The sequence below is a fragment of the Dinoponera quadriceps genome, unplaced genomic scaffold (assembly GCF_001313825.1).
Source record: "Dinoponera quadriceps isolate SergipeBrazil2010 unplaced genomic scaffold, ASM131382v1 scaffold1308, whole genome shotgun sequence".
In the NCBI taxonomy this organism is placed as follows: Eukaryota; Metazoa; Arthropoda; class Insecta; order Hymenoptera; family Formicidae; genus Dinoponera; species Dinoponera quadriceps.
The window spans coordinates 712,658-740,638 of record NW_014555613.1 but is presented as its reverse complement, the minus strand read 5'-3'; the positions used below and the strand labels follow the sequence as shown (position 1 = coordinate 740,638).

The 27,981-nt window shown below is 38.0% G+C and overlaps 2 protein-coding genes across 2 annotated transcripts; one reads left to right on the top strand and one right to left on the bottom strand.

Annotated features, from left to right (window-relative positions):
• Positions 1-41: 41 nt before the first annotated feature.
• LOC106744799 (cylicin-2-like) lies at positions 42-2,082 on the top strand. Its single transcript, XM_014619837.1, has 3 exons — positions 42-176; positions 584-721; positions 1,155-2,082. The coding sequence occupies exons 1-3, from the start codon at positions 172-174 to the stop codon at positions 2,080-2,082; spliced, it is 1,071 nt and encodes a 356-aa protein (XP_014475323.1). The 5' UTR covers positions 42-171.
• Positions 2,083-2,278: 196 nt separating this feature from the next.
• On the bottom strand, positions 2,279-27,546 carry LOC106744834 (cubilin). The gene is made up of 52 exons (XM_014619879.1): positions 27,479-27,546; positions 26,572-26,701; positions 26,309-26,491; positions 25,718-25,858; positions 25,541-25,644; positions 24,928-25,078; positions 24,557-24,799; positions 23,676-23,991; positions 22,616-23,001; positions 21,922-22,278; positions 21,324-21,477; positions 20,987-21,177; positions 20,399-20,915; positions 19,968-20,193; positions 19,507-19,824; positions 19,277-19,437; positions 18,744-19,085; positions 17,832-18,328; positions 17,278-17,670; positions 16,599-16,860; positions 16,260-16,514; positions 15,664-16,181; positions 15,083-15,281; positions 14,497-14,868; positions 13,955-14,154; positions 13,426-13,577; positions 12,787-12,975; positions 12,528-12,709; positions 11,913-12,131; positions 11,658-11,804; positions 11,441-11,516; positions 11,022-11,133; positions 10,760-10,925; positions 10,095-10,325; positions 9,783-9,856; positions 8,847-9,076; positions 8,574-8,774; positions 8,346-8,481; positions 7,210-7,540; positions 6,549-6,734; positions 6,148-6,304; positions 5,890-6,067; positions 5,247-5,480; positions 4,822-4,984; positions 4,348-4,562; positions 4,161-4,235; positions 4,008-4,072; positions 3,679-3,919; positions 3,402-3,564; positions 2,860-3,101; positions 2,499-2,610; positions 2,279-2,377 (listed from the first exon to the last, which is right to left on the bottom strand). Exons 1-52 carry the CDS (start codon positions 27,544-27,546, stop codon positions 2,346-2,348), a joined length of 11,193 nt encoding a protein of 3,730 aa, XP_014475365.1. The 3' UTR covers positions 2,279-2,345.
• Between the last annotated feature and the right edge of the window lie 435 nt (positions 27,547-27,981).

Here is a 27,981-nt window from a genome sequence, read left to right as displayed (position 1 = left end):
GACGAACGTATGAGATGCGTGGTATGTTTATCGAGATATCTTGGGAGACAACATATGAGATATAAGAGACAAGCAACACCTGAAAAGAGACAGTGTCACGCCAGATTAGCTCTGTGACTAGACGTACGAAGTGTATCGAAACGTTGCAAATCGAATTCACGAATTAGCACAATGAGGTAAGAGAGAATTAACATTTCAAAAGGATTCGAATATATAAGACAGGAATACGATTAGAATATATTTTTCAAGATTTATTCAACGTTGAAAATTTGTGAACGTTGAATATTGTGATAATAAATTAAATATTGAATATTGTGATAAATAAGTTATATTTATTTTTATTAAACCACCATTTATACTTAAAAGTATATATTTTATTCACAAAACCTCTATCATAAGGTTTTAATAAATACACGTAGTACAAGTTACATAACTGTTTGTCCGTCACATCGATTCATAGAAATTGATTTTATCGTGACTTCAACGATTTGCATGCCATTCATATTAATGTGTGCTTCCTCTTTCTATATATTTGAGATGTGAGAGAATGGAAGTAAAAGTAATAAAATTCTAATTTTTTCAGGTTGTGGGTATGGTTAACCGTGCTTTTGTTAGTTACAATATTCGCATCAGAAGCATTAGCGAAGAAATCTAAGAAAGATGTGGAATCCAAAGGCAAAAATGAGAAGCAAGATAAAGTCCACGTCGAACGTAATTCAAAGTAAGTACAATAAAGGTTAAATTAAACATAAATTAAATAAAAGAAATATTTTATATCGAGTGTAAACATCAGTGCTAGCTTACAATTCAACGACTCAAAGTTTATAAAATCAAACGGCTATATTTAATAATAAATGAGTCACCAAAAATAATGACCACTATCTTCAAAGTTATGATACAATGCGTACACGTTGTGGTATATTATCATACAATCAGAGAAAAGAGTAATTTATCATTAATAAATTAATAGAAAGAAAAAATGAATAAAAAATTATTTAATAAAAAACTATTTTTATTGATCGTAAGATTGAATGGAATGTATTATATATTTTAATTATAATACACAAATCTATTAATTATTATATGTTAATCAATTTAAACTCGTAGTTATGCACTTTGTTTATTAAATTAATTGAAATGTTCTTTTTTTTAAGAGATAAATATCAGCCCGAAAAATCTGAAAAAAAAGGAAAAGAGAAATATATGAAAGAGGAAAAGTCGAAGAAGAAAAGGAGCAGCGAGTCATCGGAACATAGTATTGAGAAACCTTCAGAAAAATATTCAGAAACGAAAAATTCTTATAAATCGGAGCAAAAATCAAAGAACAAGAAGAACAAACGTGAGGAAAGCGTCGAGCAGATAAACAACGAAAAGGAAAGAAATATCGAAACCAAGTCAAAGTATGCGAAAGATAAAACGAAAGCGGATACTCAAAGTAAGCAAAATAAGGATGCTAAACGCCAATCGAAAGAATCCGCTGAGTATACCGAAGCTTCTCAGGAATCAAAGAGCCAAAAGTCGAAGAAAAACATGAAGGAAGGAAAAAACAAGAAGAAATCGAAACATGTGGACGAAGTAATCAACGAGGAGGAGAATATTAACGTTAAGAATAAGAAGAAATCAAAGCGGTCCAAGTCGGAGTCTTCTGAAAATACGCAGAATGTCGAGAATAAGAAAAGTAAGAAGAACAAATACGATAAGAACAAAAAGAAGCAAGAAGTAACTGAAAATACAGACTCCAAAGCCTCTACAGACAGCGACGCAGAATCAATCGAAACTGATGTGATATCCGAAGATTCCACTCAAGAAGAAAGAACGTCAGAGACTGAGAACGATAAGCGGAAAGTTCAGAGAACGCAGCAACAGGACAAGAAAAACAGGAAAAAGCGCGAGGTAGTGCAGGAAGAAAAGAAATTCGAAGCGGAAATATCAGAAGAGCCTGTCGAAGAGGAAGAAAATGTAACTGAAGATCCAGTTTCGCAAAAAGACGAACAGGAGGCGGCTGAAACTGAAGAAAGTGAAATTGAGAAAGATTGTCCGATGGATTCGGACGTCGTATCAGATGAATGTGCTGCATTGTGATGTTTGATTCATTAATATTAAACGATGGCCTTTCGGGTGTACTTGAAGAATGCTCAGAGATAGGTATCGATAATACATTTTATTGTGCCACATATCGGTGCCATTGTTGAGGTTCTAAAATTAAACGATAACGCGCTAGATACCTAAATCATCTTATTTATTGTTTTCGTCTATCTACAGTAAATTATACGTAAATCTCACGATATTTGCTGTCGAGTTCTTTATTTACGCACATCGCCTTCCATGATGACTTGATGTTCTCCTTACCAATTATCCGCTATTTCCATGGGATTAGCTGAAAACATGATTTCGCAGTTATCGCCTCTTAACGCACATATTTCCGTGATGTGTCTACTTTCATAAGTATTCCCGTAGAAGAATTCAAATATCTTATTACATGAAGATAAACGTCTTACCAATCGATTGCGCCATGAATATAATGACCCATCCTGACCCCACGTTGTTCACTGTCGAAGTATACGTTACGAGAATTCGATTACTCGCCGCTTCAAATCTTGCCGGATCATCCTGTGTGTAAGAAAGACAAAATATGTATTCTCGTCGCGCGTGTGGTACGAGGTCGCGAAGATTTTGAGAAGATTCTCTAAAATCCGATTTCGATTCTTGCGGACCACTCCTGTTTCATTTTGATTCTCTGGTCAGACCGGTATCTCTCGAGATAGCTAGTTAGCTTTTTCGTTAGTTGGTTGGTTAGTTGGTTAGTTGCAGAATTCGTTGGCAGCCCTCGTGGGTGTACCATTCGACGGAGCAACTTACCCCGCCGCAGTAAGTGTTGCTTAAGAGCGTTCCGCTGGGACCGACGTCGTAGATTTTGAGATTGTTGTTTTCGCAGTTCTTCCTCGTGCCGATGTCGAAAATGCGGAACTGGAGGAGGACCTTGAAGCCGCGCGGCACGCTCACGTCCCAAGTGCACACCGTATTGTTGCGGTATATGTTTGGATACAACGGCGAGGTGAATTTGCCGCCGTAATTGAATAGGCGACCGCCGCAGCCCCTACCTGCGGCCGAGTTTCGTTTTTTCAGCTGCTTTATGAAGCTAGTTCGGGACCACGTTCTATTCCGCTATAATACGCCCGACGTTTCAAACGAACGCGTCGCGAGATCGCAATCGTGTTTGCGCGGCCGCGTGAAAATAAAGCGCCACATTTCACGAGCGCGTATCTCCGAGGCGCCGCGCGCGCGGCGTCGTAAATCATTGCGTATGCGCGCGCGCGCGTTCTAATTTCTTCGCATCTGCTGGCGTGCATTAATCGGATGCAACGGAGGAATCTGTGCATTGCTGCGCGAGCGCATCGTACCTGCGTTCGTGGTCGTGTAAGTGATATCGTAACTTTGATAAGAGTTGCTGTTCTCGGCCCAGGAATGCAAGGTGAGCTTGTTGCCGGTGCTGAAAATCGGACTCGGTAACCCTCCCTCACATAGCGTGGCTATAAGCGGGCCGCTCGTATCACCGTCGTGAACCTGCGAGATGCGCAATACGTTTTCACGTTTTATATTATCTAGCGTCCCGCGGAAACAATTATGCAACCGCTGTCCCTTCGCATTTTTCCTCTAGAGATGGAAAGAATAACATACTTGAAGTGCGTAATGCGTGCAAGGTGCTGTGTCGTAAATGACGAATTGATTGAAATATAGGGAAATGGTGCTGTTCGCCGGTGCTGTGATCGTGAACCAGCAGTTCTTGAATTCACGATGAACGACTCGCCCTTGCTCACTCGTGAAATTCTGATCGCAGCCTGCCGTACTGTATTCAAGTTTGAAGCCTTTGTGGCCGCTGTACATCGATTTGAACAATATTTGAATATTGTTGCTGTAACTGCGAGAAAAAGTATTCAGTTTGGAATAAAACTGTTCCTCAGGCGGATACACGGAGTTGTGACGAGCCAATGGACTATTTTAAATACCTGTGATAATCGTGCGGTAGTGCGCCACCACAATATTTGTATGTGGAATAAGGTAACCGGCTGCCCTAAAAAATAAAGCAAAAAATAAGATAGAATCAATGAGTCATCGATGAAACGAAATACACGTTAATAATAACATAAGTGGTATCTTACCATCTCGACGGAAATTGGATGCTTTTGCTCTCCGCTGTAAACGAAGTTCTCCCCGAAGCCTTCGTTTATATATTTCTAATAGTTATTAAAAAGAAATTGATAGTTTTACCTTATAGGCTAATTGCAGAGAAATCAGGGAATGTTACTCGCTATCAAAAAATTGTATTTATTTTTCGGATATACTTACCGACTCCTCAGAAATCTCTAAGTATTCGTTTTCGCATTTGTCGGAGTCTTCCATGTCAAAATCTATAAACTGAATTCGCAATCTATCCCTGTATTGGTCAGGGTGTTGTAAGATCCAACGACATTGAATTCCAGGTTCGTATGTATTCGGATAACCCGGCGAAGTAAGCGTCTGTCTTGTCCCGTTTATCGTTCGACTGCTTAAGCCGCATGTTGCTAGAGCGAAAACATTGAATAAAGAAAAATGACGGTCGGTTGACAACAATCAAAATAGAAACGAATTTGTTGCAGGCAAGCGAGTGTATATGTCGATTTCTGACGGAAATAGTTAACTGAAAATGAACGGTTTCTGTCTGAGCGAAAATATAAGTAGTAATATATTCATCAAGGAGAAATAAATTATTATCGCGCAATTGTAATTCGTCTCGTGTAATGAGATATGAAAAAATGGCTAAAGCGAATTAAAGTTTCTTACAGTCTACAGCTTCCAAGGTGGCTGTTGCACCGGCGCCTTCAGCTGTGCCGTCAGTGTAAAATTTCATCCACAACATATTCAAGGAACTTAATATTGGAATTGGCGCTACGTTCCCGCAATATTGACCTATAATATCGGCATAAGATCCACCGCCATCTCGGACCTGCGAATAATATAATTTCTCTCTGTGTGATAAAAATGTCAAATAATGCATATTTTTTCACAAACAATTCCGAACTTTTTAGACGATATCGCGTTAGAGAGCGCCGAGAAGTTTATTAAATTGATTATAAAAAAAATTTCTCATTATTGTTCTTAATATTGTGCGCAATATCGCATCTTCTACAAATGCAATAGCACACAACATTGCTACGATTTTGTTATTAGCTTCTATGAAATATTAAATTGGCGAGAATTAAACTCACTTCAAGATAATCGCCGGTACATTTGTTACTAGTCATGTTATTAGTCGAGTTCTTGATGTCCATGCTATTGATGATAAGCCTAATATTTTTGCCTGGCGATGTCACCACAGTCCAGTGGCATTCTTCAAACGACTGATAAGTTGCTGCCTGTTGAGTTCTAAATGATTTCGATCGAATCGAAGTCATATTGATAATCTCTCCACAACCATCGGCCGGACTCGTCATGAACAATACCTGCAATTGTTCATTATAATTAATACTGCGGTCGGGTATCTACGCGCAAAATAGTCTACTTATTTAACTTATAATAATATTAAAATAATAAAAAAAAATGTCGATTTCCTAAAATAATTATATTAAAATAATTCAAAATGATTTTTCATTTTTCAATGATACACAAAAAATGTCGAATTATTACATTGAAATAAATTTAACACTTGAAAACATCACGAAAATAATAATATATGAGCTAGGTGTTAATTTGTCATTGAGACATTAGTCAAAAGTCAGTAACACAAGAAAATTGTAACATTTGCGCAGAAGATTTTCCCTATGTAAAAGCGATATTTTCATTAACTGACAGATCACGAGATAGATCACAGACTTTGGATGATTAATAAATTAATACTCGATCAAATAATACCTTAGCTGTGAAACCTTCGAAATGCCTCGAGCTGTCGGCGTTAAAGTTGATGACCATGAAATTGGATTGGGACTTGAAAGTGGGTAGATTCGCAGTCAAGTTTCCGCAGATCAGAGCTATACGTTTGTTTTTCTTAACCAAATCGCCTTCGTAAACGGCCACATTGTCGAAGTAACAACTACAAATTAATGATAATGATCGGTGAGATGGACGATGTGATTCGGGAACAAACTTGACACAGATTTGTCGGAAACACACCCTACGCTAAACTCAAGGATGAACTTCTCGAATCGTATGAGCACGCTCTTCCCTTGCGGGGCTTTAATGACCCAAGTGCAATTCATGCGTCCGAAATACTCCTCTCCGTGCATCAAAGGCTTCAGTTCAGCGGGCTTTGTAATTATACCGCCACATTCTATCGATTACAACGGTCTCATTATTTCACCAATCTCTCTGTAACGATCTTGTGAGTTTCTTTCCTTTTTAATTCTTTCCCTTTTAATTTACATGTTATATTGCACTTGCATTGAGTGAGAAATTATTGATGTGTTACTGTTAGTTGGTGTTTACTGAGTATAAATCATCGTTCACGGAATAACACGAGTTTTTCATAAATTACTAATAACTGTCGTCTGTATGAGGACTAGTGAATAACTTACGGTTGAGGAAATATTTAAATTGAAAGCCTTTTCGCTGCACGAACTTGTCTGTCATGAAAAGAATTTGTATTTGCGACATAGATCTCACAATCGGTGGTTTGTTGATGCCGCAGTAAGTCTCCACATTCTCTATCTCAAACAGATCTTCTGAGATAATTGTGATGTTATCGAAGCGACAGTCACGACCTGTTGAAAAAATTAATTTGATTCTTACGCTTTTTTCCTCCTTACTTTCGCGAAAACGAACTTTTTTCCTATCTCAAACATTCAAACAGTCTCAGGCGTGTATTAATAGTAGTAACTTGAAACTTGTTTCATATAAGATACACTTCAGACAACATAATGTCTAAAATCGGGACATAAGACGTATGAAAAACGTTTTTGAAATGTCTTATGTCTCGATTTTAGACGTTAAGTTATCTTGGTCAGATTTTAATTCATATTTAAACCTGAGGTTTTTAATTGAATCATGTGATGTATCTAACATCATATCTATAATTGCGATTCAACTGAAAAACTCACGTCTAACTCTGAATTTAAGACTGAGTATCTCACTTAAGACAAGTTTCAAATAACAATTATTAATACGGACCTCAAAGAATTTATAGCTAATGCTGATATGCACAATGAGTGTCATCAGAAGCAAACAGTCATAACTTACCGCGCTCCAGCTGGAAATCAGTAAAATCGACGATAATATCGTCGTTTTGCGCGACAATGGTATAATTGCAGGATATGTTGGATGGATACATATTCGGGTACGACGGTGATTGAATGGTCTTGGCGTTCTTGGTCGCCTGGAAAACACCGCCGCAATTTTCGCTCCAGACGGCACGGAAACCGTCCGACTGTACCGCCTCGTTCGAATGGAAAATCACTTTCATGCGATTCGACGTCGAGTTAAAGGGCGCAGGTGTGTTCCTGCCGCAAACCTTGCCGAGACTCTTCCATTCGCCGTTGCCACTTTCCTCTTCGTTGATCCAATCAAACACCTGTGTAACATGGCACATTTTATATCGTCGGTAAATCGTGACATTTCTAATATCGCGACGAAAACGTCGCAGTTATGGCGAACAAATGGAATTAATCGAGAGTGAAATGAGTAACGTCAATAAATGTTAACACTTTGCGGTTCGTGTTCCATATAAAGTTGTTACGCTCTTTGATTCGATAATTGACTGTAGGAAATTTTGTATATTTGTTGAAGATGTAATAATATAGTGTCCGATGAAAAATCTCCATTGGATATAATAATTATGTGGTCCTTAATTATTATATAATTAATATAATTAATTTATTATTAATATATTATAATTAATATATTAATTAATTATTATATAATTAAGGACCACATAATTTTTATATCCAATGGAGATTTTTCATCGGACACTATAAATAATATATTATATTAATTATTATATAATTAATATATTATATTATTATAATATTATAATATTAATATTAATATATATAATGTAATCATTACAATAATTGCACTCGTCATTTTATAATGCTTGACTGTTGCTCTTTCCTGACGTTTATAAATCTTTTTATAAATGTTATAATATTATAATAATATATATTAATAATAATATAATAATAATATATTATATTAATATTAATGTAATAATTATGGACGACATAATTATTACACATAGCAGAGATTTTTCACCAGGCATTATATTATTGCATCTTCAACAAATATATCACATTTTCTATTGATGTCTGTTAATATTAATGTTTTCACATCGCGACATCACTATATTGTCGGCGGACTGCAAAATGTTCCAATCAGACCTGTAGGTAATCTTTCTCGCAATTGGTACTGGTCTCCAAACTGAACCGCTCAATGAATGTTAAGCCTAGGTGATATCCAATGTCTCCCATTATCTCCCATGTGCATTCGCCGTTGTTCGGATATTGTTTCGGATATCTGCGATTACAAGAAGTGACATTAAGCAATTCTTCCGCTTTAAAGACTGCGTAGTTAGATTACTCTATTATATTAAGCTGAATGATAATTACTCCGGCGACAAGATTTCGCGACTGCGACCGCGTAACGTTCCGCCGCAGCCTGCACTCGCAACATTCAGAGTAAATTCGAAGTCGTTCGGATCGCCTGTCGCGAAATATTCTATCCATAGTTGATTCGATATACTGGTGATGTTGTAGGGTCTCACATTACCGCAAAACTTTCCAATTTCCGGCGACGTGGCACCACCGTTCCTGCATACAGACGCAAGTTACATGTAGATTAAATCGGAAATTATTTAATAACAATTATGAAATAATTTATACTTGACGATGATGTAACCCTGGTCGCAAGTGCCAACATTAAATCTTGCGAAAGTGAGACTGATCGTTTCACCGTTGTCAGGGTAGTTTGCGTGCCAGACGCAATTTATTGGATAGGAAAGATTCTTCGGAGATATAATGGTATGCCTCGGGCCTCCCAAAATATTACCGCAAGGCTGCCATTGGTATTGTATATTGTAGGACATGCGCTTTCCAAAAGTGCCGTTTAATATCTGTACAATTTGATAAATATTAAAATTTATCACCCTGTTAACCTTCGCACTAAGTCAGAGTCGAGTAATAACTAGTTACTTAATTAAAAGTTAAGTTAAAGATTTAAAATGTTAATAACTTTTAACTTAATTTAGTTAATTTTAAATGAGTTAACTTTTAACTTTAACTAATTAATTTAAAGTACACTTTAAACTATTAACTTTTTTGTTCAAGTTAAAATAATTCATCAAATATTAAAATTATCGCGTGCTGCTTACGATATAAAAATAAGAAAAATAAAAAATAATTCTAGCATAATTATTTTTGTCTCTTTGTATGCTACTTTGTATGCTACTACTCTTTTTTTATACGGAATTCTGAGCATAAAACAGTCGGTACTTTCTAATAATAGACTACCTTTTTTTATTAAGAATAAATTTAATTTACGATTAGAAAAGTTGATTTTACAAAAATGCATATATATACATAGTTTTGCATAATTGATTGTAATAAACTTTAATAAATTAATTCAATATTAATTTAACTTCTTATTAAGTTAGTTTGATTTCGGTAACTTTTAATTTAACTAAGTTAATTTTGTAGGCCATTAACTTTTCATTTAACTTAGTTAAAAGTAAAAATGAGATTACTCAACCATGCTAAATACGAATGATTTTAGTTTTTACGCAAAAGTGAAAAACAGATTATCATGTGCTGATAAATTACCGTCAATTCGTTTATTCCTTTAGGACTTCTCAAATACCTCGGCTCCGTTATATTTCCGCATAATATTCCGATATCTGCAATGTACAATGTTCTTTCTTTGCTTGTTTGCAATATTGTGCCCAATCCGAGCAAAAATTTAATAGGCTTGAGTCAAAAGGTAGTATCTAATTAATACAGACTAGATTAAAGTTAGATACAAATTTACTATTTCATGGCTAGACACCTACGAGACTCAATTTCTACTGAGTATCTGTTCACGATAACTACTGTCGATGAGCGATAACGAGAAATGAGTAGTGTCTTTTATTTTACCACGAAGTTCGATGTATTGAGGGAAGATGCAGTTTCCCCTGAAAGCTTCAGATCCGCCAAAGTTTCCAGTCACTTTTAACGTCAATGTCTTGCTCGTGTTGCCGTCAGATCTGGATAGATATTCAAAGGGCTGCGACAGTTTCCAATTACAGATGTACGAAGACTCATTGAAAGGTAGATTTACAGGGCCCGTTATGTTACCTTCCGAATTCGTCAGAATTCTACCGCAGGCTACAGCAGGGCATTAACAGAAGTTGATTGCTTGTCAACATTTCTTTGAGTATTTTGAGTTATGAAGAACGAGGAAGGAACGTGATTATTCAAGCAGAATAAAAAATCATATAAAAGTCAAGATAACATTAAGATAACATCAAGAAATAATCATTTATAGAAATTTAAAGTGATGTCATTTAATATCTTAAATAGAACGATAATTTGACTTTTTCGTGACAGTATTATAACTTATCAATTACTTCCTTATAGTCATACTTTCATCAATTTCTGTCATGATCAAAAAATGATTTTTGGAAGTCATTTTACTATCATTTTGATGTTATTGTGACTTTTCGTTCTACTTGCTTAGACAACACGCTGATACATATTGAATCGCATCGTCAAAACACGCGGTGGATAAATTATTGCCGATAATAGCTTTCGAAACTTACCATTCGGTGCCTGAGCGGTGTACCGGAGTTTGAAACCTCTGTGCCCGGAGGAGGACCAATAGCCGATAATCATGGTATTACTAGAACTCTTTATCTCCTCCGTGCTCGCTTGTGAAACGCGCCCCAAGGTTTTAATTTTCGATTTAAAGCGAAAATCGTTGTAGAACTGCAACAAGAAAAAAGGAAGAGAAACTTCAGCGCATTCATTCTTGTGCGTTTTTCTCGAAATAGCACTACATTGCGTTGACGTTACGTCATTTACCGAAAGTGAGTATCCTATGTGCATTGGTCCAGACGTGTTAACGATATCTAAATCAAAAATATTCACTACGACTTGATAACCATACGGCAATTCAATCCGCCAGTCACAATATCTGCAATATATCGTATATATTTGATGTTAATTTAAATACATATCGTACAAATTATAACGTATTAATTTTTATTCCGGTATAAAATACATAATTTATTTAGCCGGTCATTACAGTCCGTGTGATTTAATTGTGAATAATCGTTTAATCCTGTTCATAATTGAATTAAATTATTACATGATATTTTATAAAATTCATACATCGAATAATACACGTATGTATTATTTCTCAACGAATTATGTCAGTCGACTGAATTTTCCGCGATAGTTTTATCGTGCAAAAGAAGTTAATCCTTTAAAAGGAAATTTACCTGGGCCGTGTACGTGGATTTGGATATCCGGGTGACTTAATTATTCCACTCATTGCGGTTAATGAACCGCCGCATGCTGCAAGCATAACGTAACATATATGAAGTGATAAAATTCGTGCAACGCGTAAAGCTCGAAATTGTGCAGTTAACATATGGAGCAAAGTTCGTGACGTGAATTTGGAAATTGCTCGACGCAATTTGTTTCGCTGTTACTAACTTTCTTGGCTAGCCGTGAAGTTTATACTGAAGCCTCTGTAAATCATGAACTCCCTGTTATCGCTCTTGAAGTTGATGTACGCTTCGTTGCTCGATGTCTCGATCACGTCCGGTGTTAGAAGACCACAGTAGGTTCCGATTGGCATGGCTGCAGAGAAATAATGTTTCGTTAGCACACACATTGTGCCGCTGTATTACAGTACAACTGGTGTACATTGAAATTTACGTAATCGATTGCGTGATTACTCACTAGTACGCGTATTAGGTTCCATTATTCTCTCGCCGATTTCAACGTGATCACTTGAATCGCACAGGCGGAAGCCAGGAAGGTGTATATCGCGGAATTGCAATTTCAAAGTATGATCCGTCGGTCCTATTATCCACCACGTGCATGACTGATTCGTAGGATAGAAGTGCGGATAATTCGGCGACTCGATGACACCACTGGTACCACGCAAAATTCCACCGCAGACTTCTACGTGAGAACGTATGACGTGCGTGTTTGATCAAACGCTTTTCACGTAAAGGAATCGCACAAGTAGATGAAAAGATGGTATTATAGCCCTTATAGGTATAATATTAGGCATATCATACGAATATATATATATATATATATACAAGGCGTTACATTTACGTTTACGTTTACATACAGAATAGTAGAGCAATATGTCAGGTTGTCGCTCCACGGATACGTGTGAGAGAATGAGAGCACGCACATCCGACCCTAGTTGCTCTTGCGTTTACTAACAAAGTTATTCTACAAAATAGGGGGCTATAATACCACTTTTTCCTTTGCTGCTTTTATTTTTCAAGAACTTTCACGTCTCGTCCCGCCATATTAAAACTTGCAAAATAGCTTTCTTTCTTTTACCTGCGGACGAAATCACGGCTTTGAAGCCATTCTTCGGCTCCGGTAAGTCAGTATAGAAGTGAATGTACATCATGTTGCCAGTGGTAGTCATACTACTGGGTGCTACATCTTTGCAGTATCTCCCCAAAGTCCTTGAACTATCAGTACCGCCGTCTCTTATCTCGACATATTCTCTCTCGCAGCTAAAAAATATCACAATAGATATGTCATTCTGAAACTTAGCCGAACGATTAATCTCTCTTTAATTAGGGAAACTCACTTTGGACTAGAGCTTAAATCGAACCTCTCCGGAAAATGGATAGAAAGTTTCTCGCCAGCTGGAGCGATAGCCCTCCAAGTGCATTCGGCGTAAGTTGGCGGAATGTTTGGATAGTTGGGGGTAGATATTTCCCATGATTTCTGTTTGTCCTTCAAGATATATTCACCGCCGCAGTTCATGCTTACTTCCCTAAAATATGGCAAGAAAAGCGAGATTAATGTAAAGTTAAAAAGAATCTTTCGTTGAAGTGTTTTTTGGCACACATTGATAATAAGCGCACGAGAACTTTCCGTTGCGTTTGATATCTTCACTGTTAAATATAGCATTTTCACAAGATATTCTATATTTTCATATTAAAACATGATGTATCGCATTGTGTGACATCGGTATTTGTAGTGCAGCGACCTGTCTCGCGAATAGCTACAACGCCATGCGTTTTCTCAATTTAAACTTAATTTTTTACGTGTCATGTTATATAATTTTAACTAACATCATCAGATTCTTCGCCTCAAGAACTGTAATAAAGTCTAATTTACTTTTCCCGGACATAACAAAAATCAGCATTTTCTTATCATCCTTCCTTGTGCGCATATGTATCAACTATAGGTCTATAGATAATAGATCGTTCAATTAACGAACCTGTAAGTTAATTTAAAGCTCATGGGAGATCCGTGGTAAACAGCTCTGACAAAAAGGCGATTTCCGATGGTTTCTAGTTCGGCGGGTGGCTCCTCGCCGCAATATTTCCCGTTGCCTAATAGAGGTGCGAACGTATCGCCTCCGTTCTTCAACTAGAATCATACCGATAATTCCTACGTATTGTACACTTATTCGTATTGTCCCATACTTATGAACATGGATCAATAGATGTTATTTAATTAATTAATCGTTTCTCTTTTTTGGAAAAGATCATGTACAATGCGTTTTCATTGATTTTTCGCTTATTTGTTATCAGTATTGTCAATTTCGACTACCCAGTTATTCGAGTCTTTCAATAACTGAGTATATAGCTAGTTTCAAACATCATTATTATCTGTTATCGTTAGAAAAATCAATTACTTGCGACGTCTGAAATTAGCCGCATTCTAAGTTATTGAAAAACTCGAGTCATCGAAATTAACATCACTATTTCTTACCACTATAGGCTGGCAATATATTGTTTACTAACCAACAGGTAATTGTCAGTGCAGGTATGATCGGATGTCTGTGATATCGATATATTGGTAATCTCTACTTTGATAGTTCTGCCGGATTTCACCTCGACAGTCCAGTCGCATCCAGTATTATGAGCCCACGTGCGTCTCTCTCTCATCGAGGTATTGCCGTACTCAATTACACCGTTGGGGTCAGTTAATTTACCTCCGCAATCTGAACATTAAGAGAAATGCCGAACATCAACAGAGATGCCTTACGTTTACGCTGAAAGTTAACCCTTTGCGCTCGAGAGGTGCCCTCTCAGGCACCACTGGATATGATGCGACAATTCGAGCGGTGCCTCTCAGGCACCACTCGGATCGAGGCGGCAAATCGAGCGATAACGGTGTTTATTTAGATTTGGCCTAACGAATATCGCTTCACGAGTCTACTCCTAGCCCTCATGAAATAAGCGGGAGCAGCTAACTCCTCTCGAGTTGCTGGCTCGCTCGAGCGAAAAAGGCCTCGAGCGCAAAGGGTTAATTTCGTGAAAAACCAAATTGAAGCCTTAGTGACCTCGATACACGTATGCGCTGAAACCAGTCTTATTGACAGACGAATCTGTTTCGAATTTCACCGTCATCACGTTAGTTCCCTTGATCAAGGACATGGTAGAGTTCGCCAGGCATATTTTACTTTCCAGTTTGGCGTCCTCGGTGGATATCAACGCGTATCCCGAATATACGGACAAGGAATCCGCCACACAATTCATCGTCTCTTCCAAATTCATAGATATTATTCGCAACACTAAATGCGTTCCAGGCGGTGATGTGAAGACCCAATTGCAACGCAGATTGTGTGCATAACCGGTAGGCCAGCCGGGAGAGCTGAAGGAGTATGAATTATTGAGCTCCCCTATCAGAGCTATTTCCTTGTTGCATTCTGACACTGGGGAGAAGGAAAGCGAAACAAAACTGTTATTACTGTACGAATCACATCCCGCGTCAATATCGTAGTCATTCGATAATCACATTTAGCGTGTACGTTTTGCTTCGAAAATATGAAAACACCATATTGAAGCAGTATTAGTGTTAATTACATTACACGTTTATCTCGATTAATAACATAAAATAATTGCATATACACAAGACAAATATCTTACGTTTGATTTCTCTGTTACTCCCCCTGTAGGTTTCTCTCGGTATTTCTAGCCACGTGAGATCAAACAAATTCCCCTGCTTAACTAAAGAACTCTTCATTTGTATGTAAACCACATTGCTAGATGATTCCACTGGGTCTGGCAGACTGAAACCGCAGGCTTCTAGCAGTTTTGGCGCGTTGTCGTCGTATCCGTCATATATCTAATTAGAAATGTAGATTAAGGTAATAGCATTTAACGCTTCAAGTAAATGCGCTAAGAAAAATATCTGTTCGTATCTGATCGAATAATTCAATTAATAAATAACAAACGGATATATTCGATCATTTCGCCATTTCATTCCATCGTCAGTTATGCCTTTATCCGATGAAAATTACAACGGATATACAAAGGATGACTAATTTTCCGATTAGATTTCATCGGTAACTTCACCGGATAATTCATCGGATAAAGGTATCCATCACTTGATCAGATAATAAAAATAACAGTCGGATATATCATTTAATTGGTTCGCCCGATGGAAATTTTCATACATGATAAAAAACGCTGCAGCGATTTCTGTCGTGTCCGATAAGAATACTCACATCAACACTAGCAGCGCAATTTCCAGAGTTGCTTAGATTTTCCATCTGTATATCTCTAAATTGGATACGTATGGCCGAATCCATGTTAACTGTGACGCGCCACGAGAATCTAGCCAGTTTTCTATAAAGTTTCGGGTACAATGGCGAGGTAATGCGTCCTAGTGGTCCTTCGAGTTCGTTACCTCCGATGAAATTATATTCGGCCGTGAAGCCTTTAGCGGTGCCCGAATCGTCACTTTTAAATTTGATCCACAGTTTGCCGGAGGAAGTAATCGTTGTGGCGTCTTTGCCGCAAAAGACATTAATCAGCTTCCCAATTCCGCTGTTCTCCCGCACTTCGACGTAGTCCATATCGCAGTTTTCGCTCGCCTCAACATCAAACTGGGAGAACGTAAGACTAATCCTGTTACCGGGTGAGGTATTCAAAATCCAGACGCACTCTGAGTTCAAAGGATAGCTGTTCGGGTAACTCGGCGAGGCGATTATACCTTGCTCAGATGTATAATTCCCGCCGCAGGCTGAAAAACGGAAACGAAGTCGAGGAGGCGTCTCCTAATGGATCTCGTGTACTTTATACGTATCCTAATTCGACATACCTGTGTTTATGACGGAATAAGTTGCAGCGAAGTGGCCTATGAACTCAGTTTGTACGAACAGGAGCACCGTGAGCGAACCTCCGGTACTTGTAATCGGCGGTGGAGCGACATTGTTGCACCACTTTGCCAAAGGTACACTGTCGATGCCGTCACCCTCGTACACCTCAATAAAGTTCGTAACACAGGGATCGCCCCATACCATTCTAGGGGCAGGGTTCAACCCCATATGCGTGAAAGTTAAAGTTACATGGTCGGCTGCGTTAGAAGGAGAGAATTAGTAACAAGTGGCGTGGATCTTTTGGAAGCGTAAGTTAAAACCAGATCGAGACCGATGTTCACCTGGATTTTCAGCTATCAATATCCAAGTGCAGTTAGTGCCGCCGATATGCATATCCGGATTTGTAAGGAAACCGTGATCTCTCACGGTTATGCGAGCACCGCAGGCTCGAGAGTATGCAGCTTTGAAACCTTTCGCTGAGATGATGGTGTCGGTCCGCATGGCTACTAACATTTGATTGCCAGTCGATACATAGGACGGTGGCAGCTGATTGTGACAATGCGTTCCTAGTAACGGATCGTTTTGTGTTGGCCCGTCAAAGATCTATAAAAGTATGGAACAAGAAAATTAACACGTGCGCGCGCGCGTTTGCTATTATATTTAACACTGCCCTGCTAGTTTCGAGCGTAAATTCCACGGAGTCGCAACGCGCGTATATATATATATATATATATATATATATACAATCAGAATACAAAACAAACTATGCGTATGATATTTTATTGCTTTCACATTCAATATTTCTATAAATAGTTCATAAAATTACTCATATTTAACTTATTAAAACCATTACCCATATATGAGTGACATGGCAGTACTTTAAATATTAAAAAGTGAAACTTAGAGAAAGGAGAATTATCTGTAAATAAATGTAACTGTATTTTTACGTATTTTTATTGTTATTACGTCAAATGTTTCTACATTTGTTATAAGCGATTTATTGTGAAAATAAAAGCATACCTTCAAGTAATCATCAGTGCAATTCCTGCTGTTCTCGATATCGAAATCCAAAAATGTAATATTTATAACGTGATTATTGTCGACTTCTATCAGCCATTCGCAATTCTGACCGTGCGGATAATTCTGAGGGTAATTAGCTGAGTGAATAATGCCCGATGGTGTTGTAAATTTACCGCCGCACGTGATAGGAACGGCTTTGTAACTAGCATTGAAACCTCGACCAATGTATAAAAAGTCCGAATGAAATCTCACGAACATTTTATTTCCAGGACTAGTAGAGATCACTGGTTTTTCTGAATGACAAAGTTCGGCCATTTTCGGCGCGTTCGCGTCTTGGCCGCCGTAGATTTGGATTTTATCGAAGGAACATGTATTTTGTTTCTCTGTGTTCACCTGAAAAAAAAAAATCTCTGCTTGTGAAAAGTCACATCAACACTCTGGTTTAACTTCAAATAGTTGTAGCATGAAATGAGTTCTTTAAGAATTCGTTGAAACTTGTACTATATATATATTTGTAAGATACGCGAAAGTCTCTTGTTTTTGGATATATATACCTCGTGAAGAGTGAGCTCGATGCTATGCATATAATCCACTTCGATGAGCCATTCGCAATCGATATTTATCGGATAACCAGAAGGATATCCGGGTGACGTAAAACTACCGACAGGTTTAGTGAAAAGTCCACCGCAACCGTAAATCGCCCATTCAAGCCGAAAACCATTAAAGGCGATAAAGGAATCCGTGATGAAATTTATAATAACTATATGCTTGGTTGAGCTTATTTTCATCGGTAAGTTGACGGTACCACAAAAGCGACCTAGCTCAGAATTGCGCCCGTCACCTGAATTTTCCTCAATTTTAAGGTAGTCATATTGGCAATTATTGTCAGGATCGTTGTCTCCTTCAAGATCAAAGTGTGAAAAAGTTAAATTTATCTTGTTGCCAATCGGAGCTTCGATCTTCCAACTGCAGTTTATCATGTGATCGTATTTGTTGGGGAAATTCGGTGATTCTATCACACCGTAGAAGCCATGTAGTGTGTTATTACATTCTGTGGCAAAAATTAATATTTTACAGTTATCGTTGAAACGATCAATAATAAAAATTATTATATTTGTTTTCATGAGTTATTTTCAAGAGTAATTTTGATGAGTTGTCTATATATACGGAGAAAAAGATTTCTTTGGATTTAATAGTAATATTTTTTTAATTGAAACAAATTTGTCTTTTGGAATAGAACGAATAAACGAATACTTAATTCAATAAACAGAATTGTTCAGTTTTTCAAATAATAAATATCTTTACGTCAAATAACATATTTCTTTTGTATTTTCATTCATTCCAACGTTACAATGAATGTCACAGGCAATAAATTATTTGAAAGAATTAGCATTATGTTAGCAAAATACTAAAAAACTTTTTTGTTTTAGTGAGTTGTGTCAGATTAATAAGATATTAGGACTTACGTGTTTCGTATTTTAAATGAAAACCTCTGGCGGAATTTGAGAAGTCGCTACGGAATCGAACAGTCATTTCGTTGGTTCTCGATTGAATAATCCTCGGGTACGTGACGCCACAGTAACGTCCTTTGCTCACACGACGACTGATGCCCTCAAATACTTCAATGAAGTCAAATCGACACCTCTCGTGGCTTTCGTGCTCGAGGTCGAGATCAATTATTTCGAGTTGCACTATGCTACCCGCCGATACAGCGATTTTCCAGTAGCACTCTGCATTGTACGAATAAGGTTCGGGATAATTTGGAGATGTTATTTCTCCGGTAACTCCGTTCATCGTACCACCACATCCTGAAATCAAATCACATCCCAGAGAATATTAAGATGCCTCTGAGATAATTAGACGTTTAAATGATATCTTGGAGACGTCTTTTAGACATACATGTTGTGTGGAATGTAAAAATTCACATATTGAATAACTGCTTGAAATGATGTAAATTGGGATAAAACAGAATTCATCGGAATTTCTCGCATGCTCTTACCCTGCGTTGTACTGTCCCATTCTATCTCGAAGCCTTCGTACCTCCTTGAGAAATCCGAATGAAATTTAATATACAATTGATTGGATTGACTTGGTATTACATTTGGTATATCTGTGCCACAGAATTTACCGATTAGCGGCGAGGATTCGTATCCACCATTTCTGAAACATGTGAGATATAAAATAGCGTTTTGTAAGTAACAATATTGACATTTAAAACTGATTATCTACCTAATTTCTAGATAATCAAATGTGCAAGACGAATGAGATTCCAACTGAAAGTGATTCACTGTAAGTATGATCCTGTGTCTGTCCTGTGCTTCGATAATCCAAACGCATTCCTTCCTGTTCTCATAATTATCAGGATAACCTGGCGACCTGATAACGCCAGTCGATTTCATATAATGACCGCCACAGACGTTAGTCAAGTCAACGAATATATAAGAGGCGACAAATCCAGTGCTGGTGCTGACAGAGTTAGTATTGAAGACTATGGTTAGTGTATTACTTTGTGATGTATAACTGGCTGGTGTTTTGGTACCACAGTATCTAAAAATATATATAATTGCAATATGTTTCGAATAAAAGGATAATAAAGAAAAATTTATGCGTGATTGTAACAACATCAATATGCAGTATCATTATGGATTTACGTTGCTTTTAACATTTTTTAATCTGCTAATTGTACTAACGTGGCGATTACGTTTTCCAAAGAGGAAGTGTAGTTTTCGTAAATTTGGACGTAATCGTAGGCACATCGACGGTGGAATTCCACGTCGAAAGACAACCAGGTGAGTTGTACACCATATCCTGCAGGTGCTTGGAGAGTCCAAATGCAATTCTCGTTATTCAAGTAATGTCCTTCTTCAAGGGGAGATTCAATCATTCCGCTTGATTCTTTTAGCAACCCGCTACATCCTTAAAGAGAAACATGATAGTGATTATTTTATTATAAAATTCCCATTAATTCGAAATGCCATTCTTAAGCACAAATTTTGTAATTACTCTTTATATATGTAATTATTTCGTGTTACTTTCTATATATATATAATTATTTTATATTCTTTAATAGTTTCGTCTTAATTATTAGATTAATTGTAAATTAACGGGCTGACCAACTTACTGCGATCAACGGTTGTATAGTTGGCTTTGAAACCTCGACCTTCGATGCTGTTATCGGTCGTGAACTTAATGAACATATAATTATGCGTTGAAATGAAAGGAGTCAGAGGAATGTCATATTGACTACCGCATAATGTGGCGAGTTTCGTTGCATTGTCATTATCACCATCGTGGATCTCGATGTAATCGTAATAACAGTCCGGGTTATTGCCTTCGATATCCATATCTAATATAGTCAACTTAATTGCCTTATTGACAGGTTGTATAATTTCGTAAGTACACGTCTTCGATTCATGATAGGTGTTTGGATAGGAGGGTGATTGGATGATTCCGGTTTCTTCACGGAACTCGTTACCACATAAAGTTTCGTAAGACATAGCAAAACCCTCTGATTCGAATGACCAGTCAGACTTGAAAACCACAATGAGGATATTCGAGGTCGATTTAGCCACTGGCGGTAATTGCGATCCGCAATATCTACCGACTAAGTTGGAAGACGTATCGGGTCCATCATAGATCTGAAAGAAGAAACAAGATTACTTCCAATTCTTGCCACGTTACGTCGGAAAGATAATGTTCGAAAGGTCACCTCGACAAAGTCGAAATGGCAATCGGTGGACACCTCGAGATCGAATCGCAACCACGCTATTCGGATTCGCTCGCCTGGTGGTAGTTGTATCTTCCATTCGCATTGCATGTTCGGAAGATAGGTCGACGAGTGGCCAGGTGAAGTAATCGTACCACTGGAAGTGGTGTAAATTCCACCACAACCTGGTATACCTAAATATCAAGAATGATTCTTGTATTTTTCTTATATTGAATGTCCCGAATAATAAAATTATCAAATTATTTATCAAATACTTTAAATAAATGCTGTAACTAATTAGTATATTTAGATTATATAAATCAAGTGTTTCTGTCGATACCTTCGACCATCGTATAATGGATCTGGAAGCCAACATCTTGACCGGCACTATCGGAATGAAAATGAATACTCGCTGCTGAATTCGGTGTGGTGAGAGGCGGTGGCCGCGTGTGATTGCAGTAAAGCCCTAAACGCTCTTCCTCTAAACCAGTAATCTATGTAATATCGAATACGGGATCAAAGTGGATATTACGAATACGATGGTAATTGTAAGTACAGTGGTAACGTTTTAACAGCCATTTCAAAGAACTTATGATAACGATTATGATTACGATTGTCAGCAATATCTAAAATTACACATGCATAAAAGGCATTTAACTCGAAAATCTGTTCACGTAATATCACTCCTTACAAAAAATTTCACAGTTTTTAGTCCACGAAAACGGTTAGTTTGAGTAATAAAACCGTGAATTTGGAGAGTGCAAGAAACGGGCATAAAAATGATAGAACGGGCCAAAAACGCATATAATGCGCGTAAAATATTTCACCGTTTTTACTACTCATATGAATAGTAAAAACGGTGAAATATTTTTATCAGAAACGTTCGATATTATTGATTTATATCAAATTTATGCGGAATTTATATCGAAGATATTTACCTCTAAATAATCATTTGTGCAAGTTGGATGTTCCTCGAGCATTAATTGGCCAAAATGGAATTGAATCCTCTTCGATTCTGGCACTAAAATGTTCCAGTAGCAATCCCTGTTTGGAGGATATCTACCCGGTGAACCCGGGGACGTGATTGTGCCATAGTCATCTACTAAAACACCTCCGCAAATAGGTTCGATGCTGTTCCATTGGAAAGCGAATCCGTCGTGAGATATACTGCTGTCTGAGTGAAACCACAAGTAGAGAGAATTATGAGATGAGACGATGTTGCCATTTCCGTTGGGCAATGTGTTGCCGCAGAATCTGTTGATCATTTGACCACCGGCGTTCTTTCCATCGTGGATCTGAAATATCGTATCAATGATCGATATCGTACAAGTGTCGTGGAAAAGATAACAAATTCCCTCGACTTTCATTCACTCTCTCTCTCTCTCTCTCTCTCTCTCTCTCTTTCTCTCTCTTGATCTTTACGTTGTAATGTCTAATACATGAGAACGTAAAGACCTAAGCGCAGTATCAAGGACTCGGCGATGCCAGAAACTACTTAGAACAAGATCAAACAGTTTACAAGTCCTCGAAGCAACTTTCCTAACTAATCGTGCCTTGCACTAGCGAGGGCTCGAACGTCATTTAACAGTGGATACACCCTTCGAGGGCTCGCAAGACTTACAACTTTACTACAAACACAGTGATTCCTGATAAAAAGTACACGAAATTCTTTCGACCGCTGAAGGAACATCGCACCTGCAGGAAGTCAAACTTGCAGTCCGTGGACTGCTCGAGATGAAAAGACGTGAAGGTAACGTTCAGGACCTTCGAGGGATCCGTGATCAGCACCCAAGCGCAACTCAATCCATGCTGATAAGTACTACCGCTGGTCGGGAATTGAAGCCTTCCTATTAGATTCCGTGACACCCCACCGCACGACTGCCGTTGTGTTTCGCATCTGCTTCCTGTGAAGGTGGATGTGCATTCACACGTCGCTTGTCCATTTGAAACGACGCAAACGCCGTTATTTTGGCAGGGATTTGGCGTGCACGGGTCAGCTGGCGTGTTGCACGTAGTTCCTGAAAGTGCGGGCGGAAAACATCAAAATGCAGTGCAAGCGAAGGATGTAGAACATGTGCGGTTTTTGTTCTCTTCATTTTTTTCCGAAATTTCACTAAATGAAATGAAGACTCTCGAGTTGCGAACGTGCTGTGAGTAACATAATCGTTTTTTATAGCGCGCACATGCATAAAAGTCACAAAGAAATAGGACGACCAGAGAAATATAGGAAAGTCCGTTCTATTTCTCTATGATTAGTCACTAACGGAACCAATATCAATCTTTTAATTAAATAGAACGGTAAATATAAATCTTCTAATTAAGTAGAATTATATCCAATGCGTGAGTCATTACACGCTGAATAATACATCTTCTTACAATAATTTAATAATATGTCGCTACAACAATCGCGATTTGGCTCTTAAGACCCGTTCTATTTCTCCTTGTTTAATTACCAATAGAGCCAGTGTAAACATAAATCTTCTAAAAAGTCACGTTTCGAACTTCACAATTCACATTTGTGATACTTCATAGCCAATGTGTATTCGCCAGATGCGAATTAATTCCATATCCCACCTATTCAGTCACGTGTGAGAAACAGAGCGTTACGGTTTACAAGTGGTTTCACGGATGTATTTCCCTCCTCCCCTCTCCTCCCCGCGCTCGTATCCACTCCTATGTCGTTAATATATACCTGAATATCCCGGACTACACGTGCAAGTGAAGCCATTTGCACCGTTTGGCACGCATGTGCCGTGAACGCAAGGGTTGCTAGAACACGCTGTATTAACCGATACATCAGCTAATTGACAGCCGTTTGGTCCCATTCCATTACCGATGAAACCCGGTGGGCAACGACACAGCACGTAAGAACTCGTAAGCGATGGGTTTTCGGTGCAGATTGCTAGCGGGTGACAGCCGCCGTTGTTGATGGAACAACCGCCGGTAAAAATGCAATTAACACCGTCACCTCGGTATCCTGTCGGACAAGATCCACATACTCGGGAACCCTGTAAGCGTAATAAGTAGATTTAAATGATTTAATAAAATAAGACATTTATTATTATGTATATCATTAATTAATTAATTATTAATCAATTAATTTTGAATTAATCAATAATTAATAAATAAAAATTAATAATTAAATAGTGACATTTCGGAGAAATTCAGCGTACACTAACATCTTAAAGAGAGTTTTTGTTAAAAAAAGAGCAGTACATTTCTAGTCGGGGATATGAATATGATTTTAGTACAGTTAAGGTTACAAGGTTACGGCTAATATTTTATGCTGCCCCAATTCAAACGGCTAATAAATTCAGCTACGGTATCAGCGATATTAGTATTCCTTATTTCAAAGACAAATCTTAACCACCCCAGATATATTTGAGTCTCGACGGCTTATTCTTTCTCTACGTGCACTTTATCGAGTTATTTTAACGATCTTGAGTAAATACTTCTCAGCAGAGAAGCAATGGACACATACACATTGGCCACCGCGTTTCTCTAAGAAAAATAATTTTACCTCATTATACGCAATATAACATAGCGCCTGTATGTGTGCACATATGTACTTACCATCGTGTTCATGCAGGGCACATAAGGTGAGGTACTGCAGCCACCGTTGTTAATCAGACACTCGTCAATGTCGGTGCAATAATAGCCATTTCCGCTATAACCATGCGGACAGGCGCCGCAAGTGAATGAGCCACGCGTGTTGCGACACGGCACCGGTGGATTTACGGAGCAGGGTGGATGGTCTGCTGCACATTCATCTACATCCTTGGTGCAAGCCGGGCTTGTACCGTCGCTCTCCCATCCCTGAGGACGATAAATATAAGGATCGGTACTCCCCTCAACGGCAAGAACCGGTTTTTCGTCCGATATCCCGTCGGTAACTTTACGATTTGCCCAAAACGGTATTTATAATGGAAGGTAAGGAATCATACTTGATCGCAGATACAGATGTATCCAAGCAGAGAACTGCTCTTCGCGACGCAAACACCGTGCTCGCCACAAAGCGCCTCAGAATTCTCAGTATTGCAAATCGACGTTTTCTTCGTGCATTGAAGACCAAACCATCCCGGCAGGCAATCGCATCTGATGTAGAATCGATATTATGTACAAGCGTATTCTGTATAATGTATCTCAGAAATTGTATATCCGCTAAACCAGGTACGCCAGATGCTAAACTCCGTAAAGCAACTCATATGGAAAATTAATTCGGCAAACTAAGCTACTAAGCGTTATATTGTCAAATAAAGAGATATGTCTACCAAATTTGTGATCGATTCAGCACACTTGTAAAATTGTCCAAACACTTTCCTTTCACTCGAACAATCGATAAGCAGTCGTGAAATTAACATTGACGAAATCGCGAGAAGTAAAGTTAGAAAAGAAAGTTCCATGTCAAATTAATTTCGCGATTATTTATCGATTGACAAAATACCCGTAAATAAACTAAAGATGCTATCACAATTGCTTGATATTAATGCTGCTGTTAATGTTGCCTAACGGGAAAAGACTATTACTATTACTATAAGACTATTATTCGTCACATACCGATAAGATCCAGGTAGGTTGCGACACGTCGCTCCATTTTGACATCCGAGATCCGTGCCAAGAAACTTCGCGCATTCGTTAACATCTATCATACAATTTGGGCCCTGAAATCGTCATAAATTATCCTCTCGTCAAATACCAGTGTGCTATTTTTTTGTACTAGACCGTCATACATACCTCCCAATTTGATGGACAGTGACATTGATAGGAGTCATAGAGGTCCTCACACGTACCGCCGTTTTGACACGGGTTACTGTGGCACTCGTTCTCTCGGAGAAGCGTTTGCAAAGCTCTCAACGAGTCTTCTAACGCTTTGAGCTGAAAAAAGTACATTGACATTTGCAATTACAACCACATGGAATATTATTCGTACATATCGCTCATAGTAGACAAATTTGCAAATCATACGTACTCGCATGTTGATGCGACGCAGATTACTTCTGGGTATTGGCACCGCCTGTTGACAATTAAACGATATTCTGCAGTCAATAGTCATTCATTCGTATGTAACGTGATTTATATTGCTTCTTATCGAGCTAAATATTTAAATTTGCAAAGAAAATAATTCAACAGGTTGCGTAAGTAATCAGAGCTGTTTATACAATCATCGTACTATATTTTACTTTGATTTTGTCCTACATATGATGTAAAGTTTTTACTTTTCTTGTCGACGAGCTAATTTGATCCACCGCATAGATATATGTTTCAGGAAAATAAGCCGTCGCAAGAGAGCTACCGATTCGATATCGCGCATTCGCGTGTTCTTACCGGTACACGTCTGTTTCCCGCGTTATTCGTAATGTTCGTGTCGATATCTCGCTCGAGCTGAGTGACTCTCCTCTGTAGACCTGTGGAGCCTGTCACTATAGTTGTTAGTTGCTGAAGAGACCTCTCCATCTCGGCCAAGTATCCCATCCGCCACCTGTCGATGACCCGCGTCGCATTTTGCGCCTAAAAGGGATCGAAACTCGCGCGTTAACCAATCGTATCTCGATTGTCACGCTTGTCACACATAGACGCATATTCATTACCGCCGATGCCACGTGAAGCAGATTGATCTCATTGACGTTCACGTAACCGCCCCCCATTATCTTCAGGGTGATGTTTCTGTCTTTCGCGCTGGAGATTATGAGATGTCCGTCTCGAGACTCCAGAACTGGCCTGAGTTTCGTGTATTATTTATGTATTCGTGTTTTATTTATGTGTTTGTTGTGTTAATATTAGAACCGCGGTTGGGTCATTTTTTACCCATTTGTAGATTCTTTTTTGTCCCATTTTTTTTAAGACTTTTACCACTAGGAAATCTTCATTGTCATAAAACAATTAAACAGTAAAATAATTGTCATAATTAAGAGCCACTTATGGTTAGAATAACTTTCATTCATTTATAAAAATTCGACGGTTGAATATCAAAAGGAACTAAGAATATTAACGTCAGTCAAAAAAATTATAGAATATAAAAAATATTTTTCCCTGTTTTCATTATGATGTGTACGTTTTTAACACATTAATTAACTAAACTTGATCCGAAATTGAAACCCATAAACGGGACCGTAAAAGTCACCTTATTATAAGGTAAGAAAGGTCCATGGATAATTACAAAAAAAGAGGTAGAACAAAAGTGATCCATTCACAGTTCTAAGAGAGAAAAAATTCCCGCGGTTTTAGTGTTAATGCGAGAGGAAACTTAAGCAAATGGAATAGAAATTAGAAGCAATTCTATTCGGTCATACTTTGTGTCAAGATTCTTGTATTTTATACTTTGAGCAAGTATTGTCAAGACGCTATTTTTAATTGCAGAAAGACGGTATAAATCCGTGATAACAGCTCTTGATTCGACTAAACGTTTAAAGACGTATTTGATGAACGTCACAGAAATGCAAATAATGGAATACAAGATTGGGTATACGATTTGCCAGTTCTTATCAAGGAGCATACCTCTCGTCCATCCATGCCGTGCAGAAACCGAGGTATAATAACAGGAACCATCTTGATATAGAAGCCATGCCAGTGGCGGTTTGAAACTCAGTAAACTAAATATTATCCCGACATACCGTGTTGGGCTCTCGAGGAATTCCTGCCGAAAAGACAGGTCGTGACAGACTGATCTGCGCATCGGCATCGCGAGTGTCTGCGTCTCTGAGTGGGCGTATTTGGTGGATTTATCAAAATCCACCCAAATATCGGCTTACAGACCCTATAAGTGATAAGTACTAGGCAAGATAATTTACATAAAAGCACAATGAAAATTATATTGTCGGTTAACGATCACGCTATTTATTATAAATTTCATCTTGATTTTATCTCTACTGCAGATTACTCTTTTTTATCAAAATTTCAATACATATGTAGCTCGTGCGAAATATTCATGTATTAGATATATTTCACTGTTCTTTATAATTATGTTATTCTTATTAAAATTATATATATATATATATATA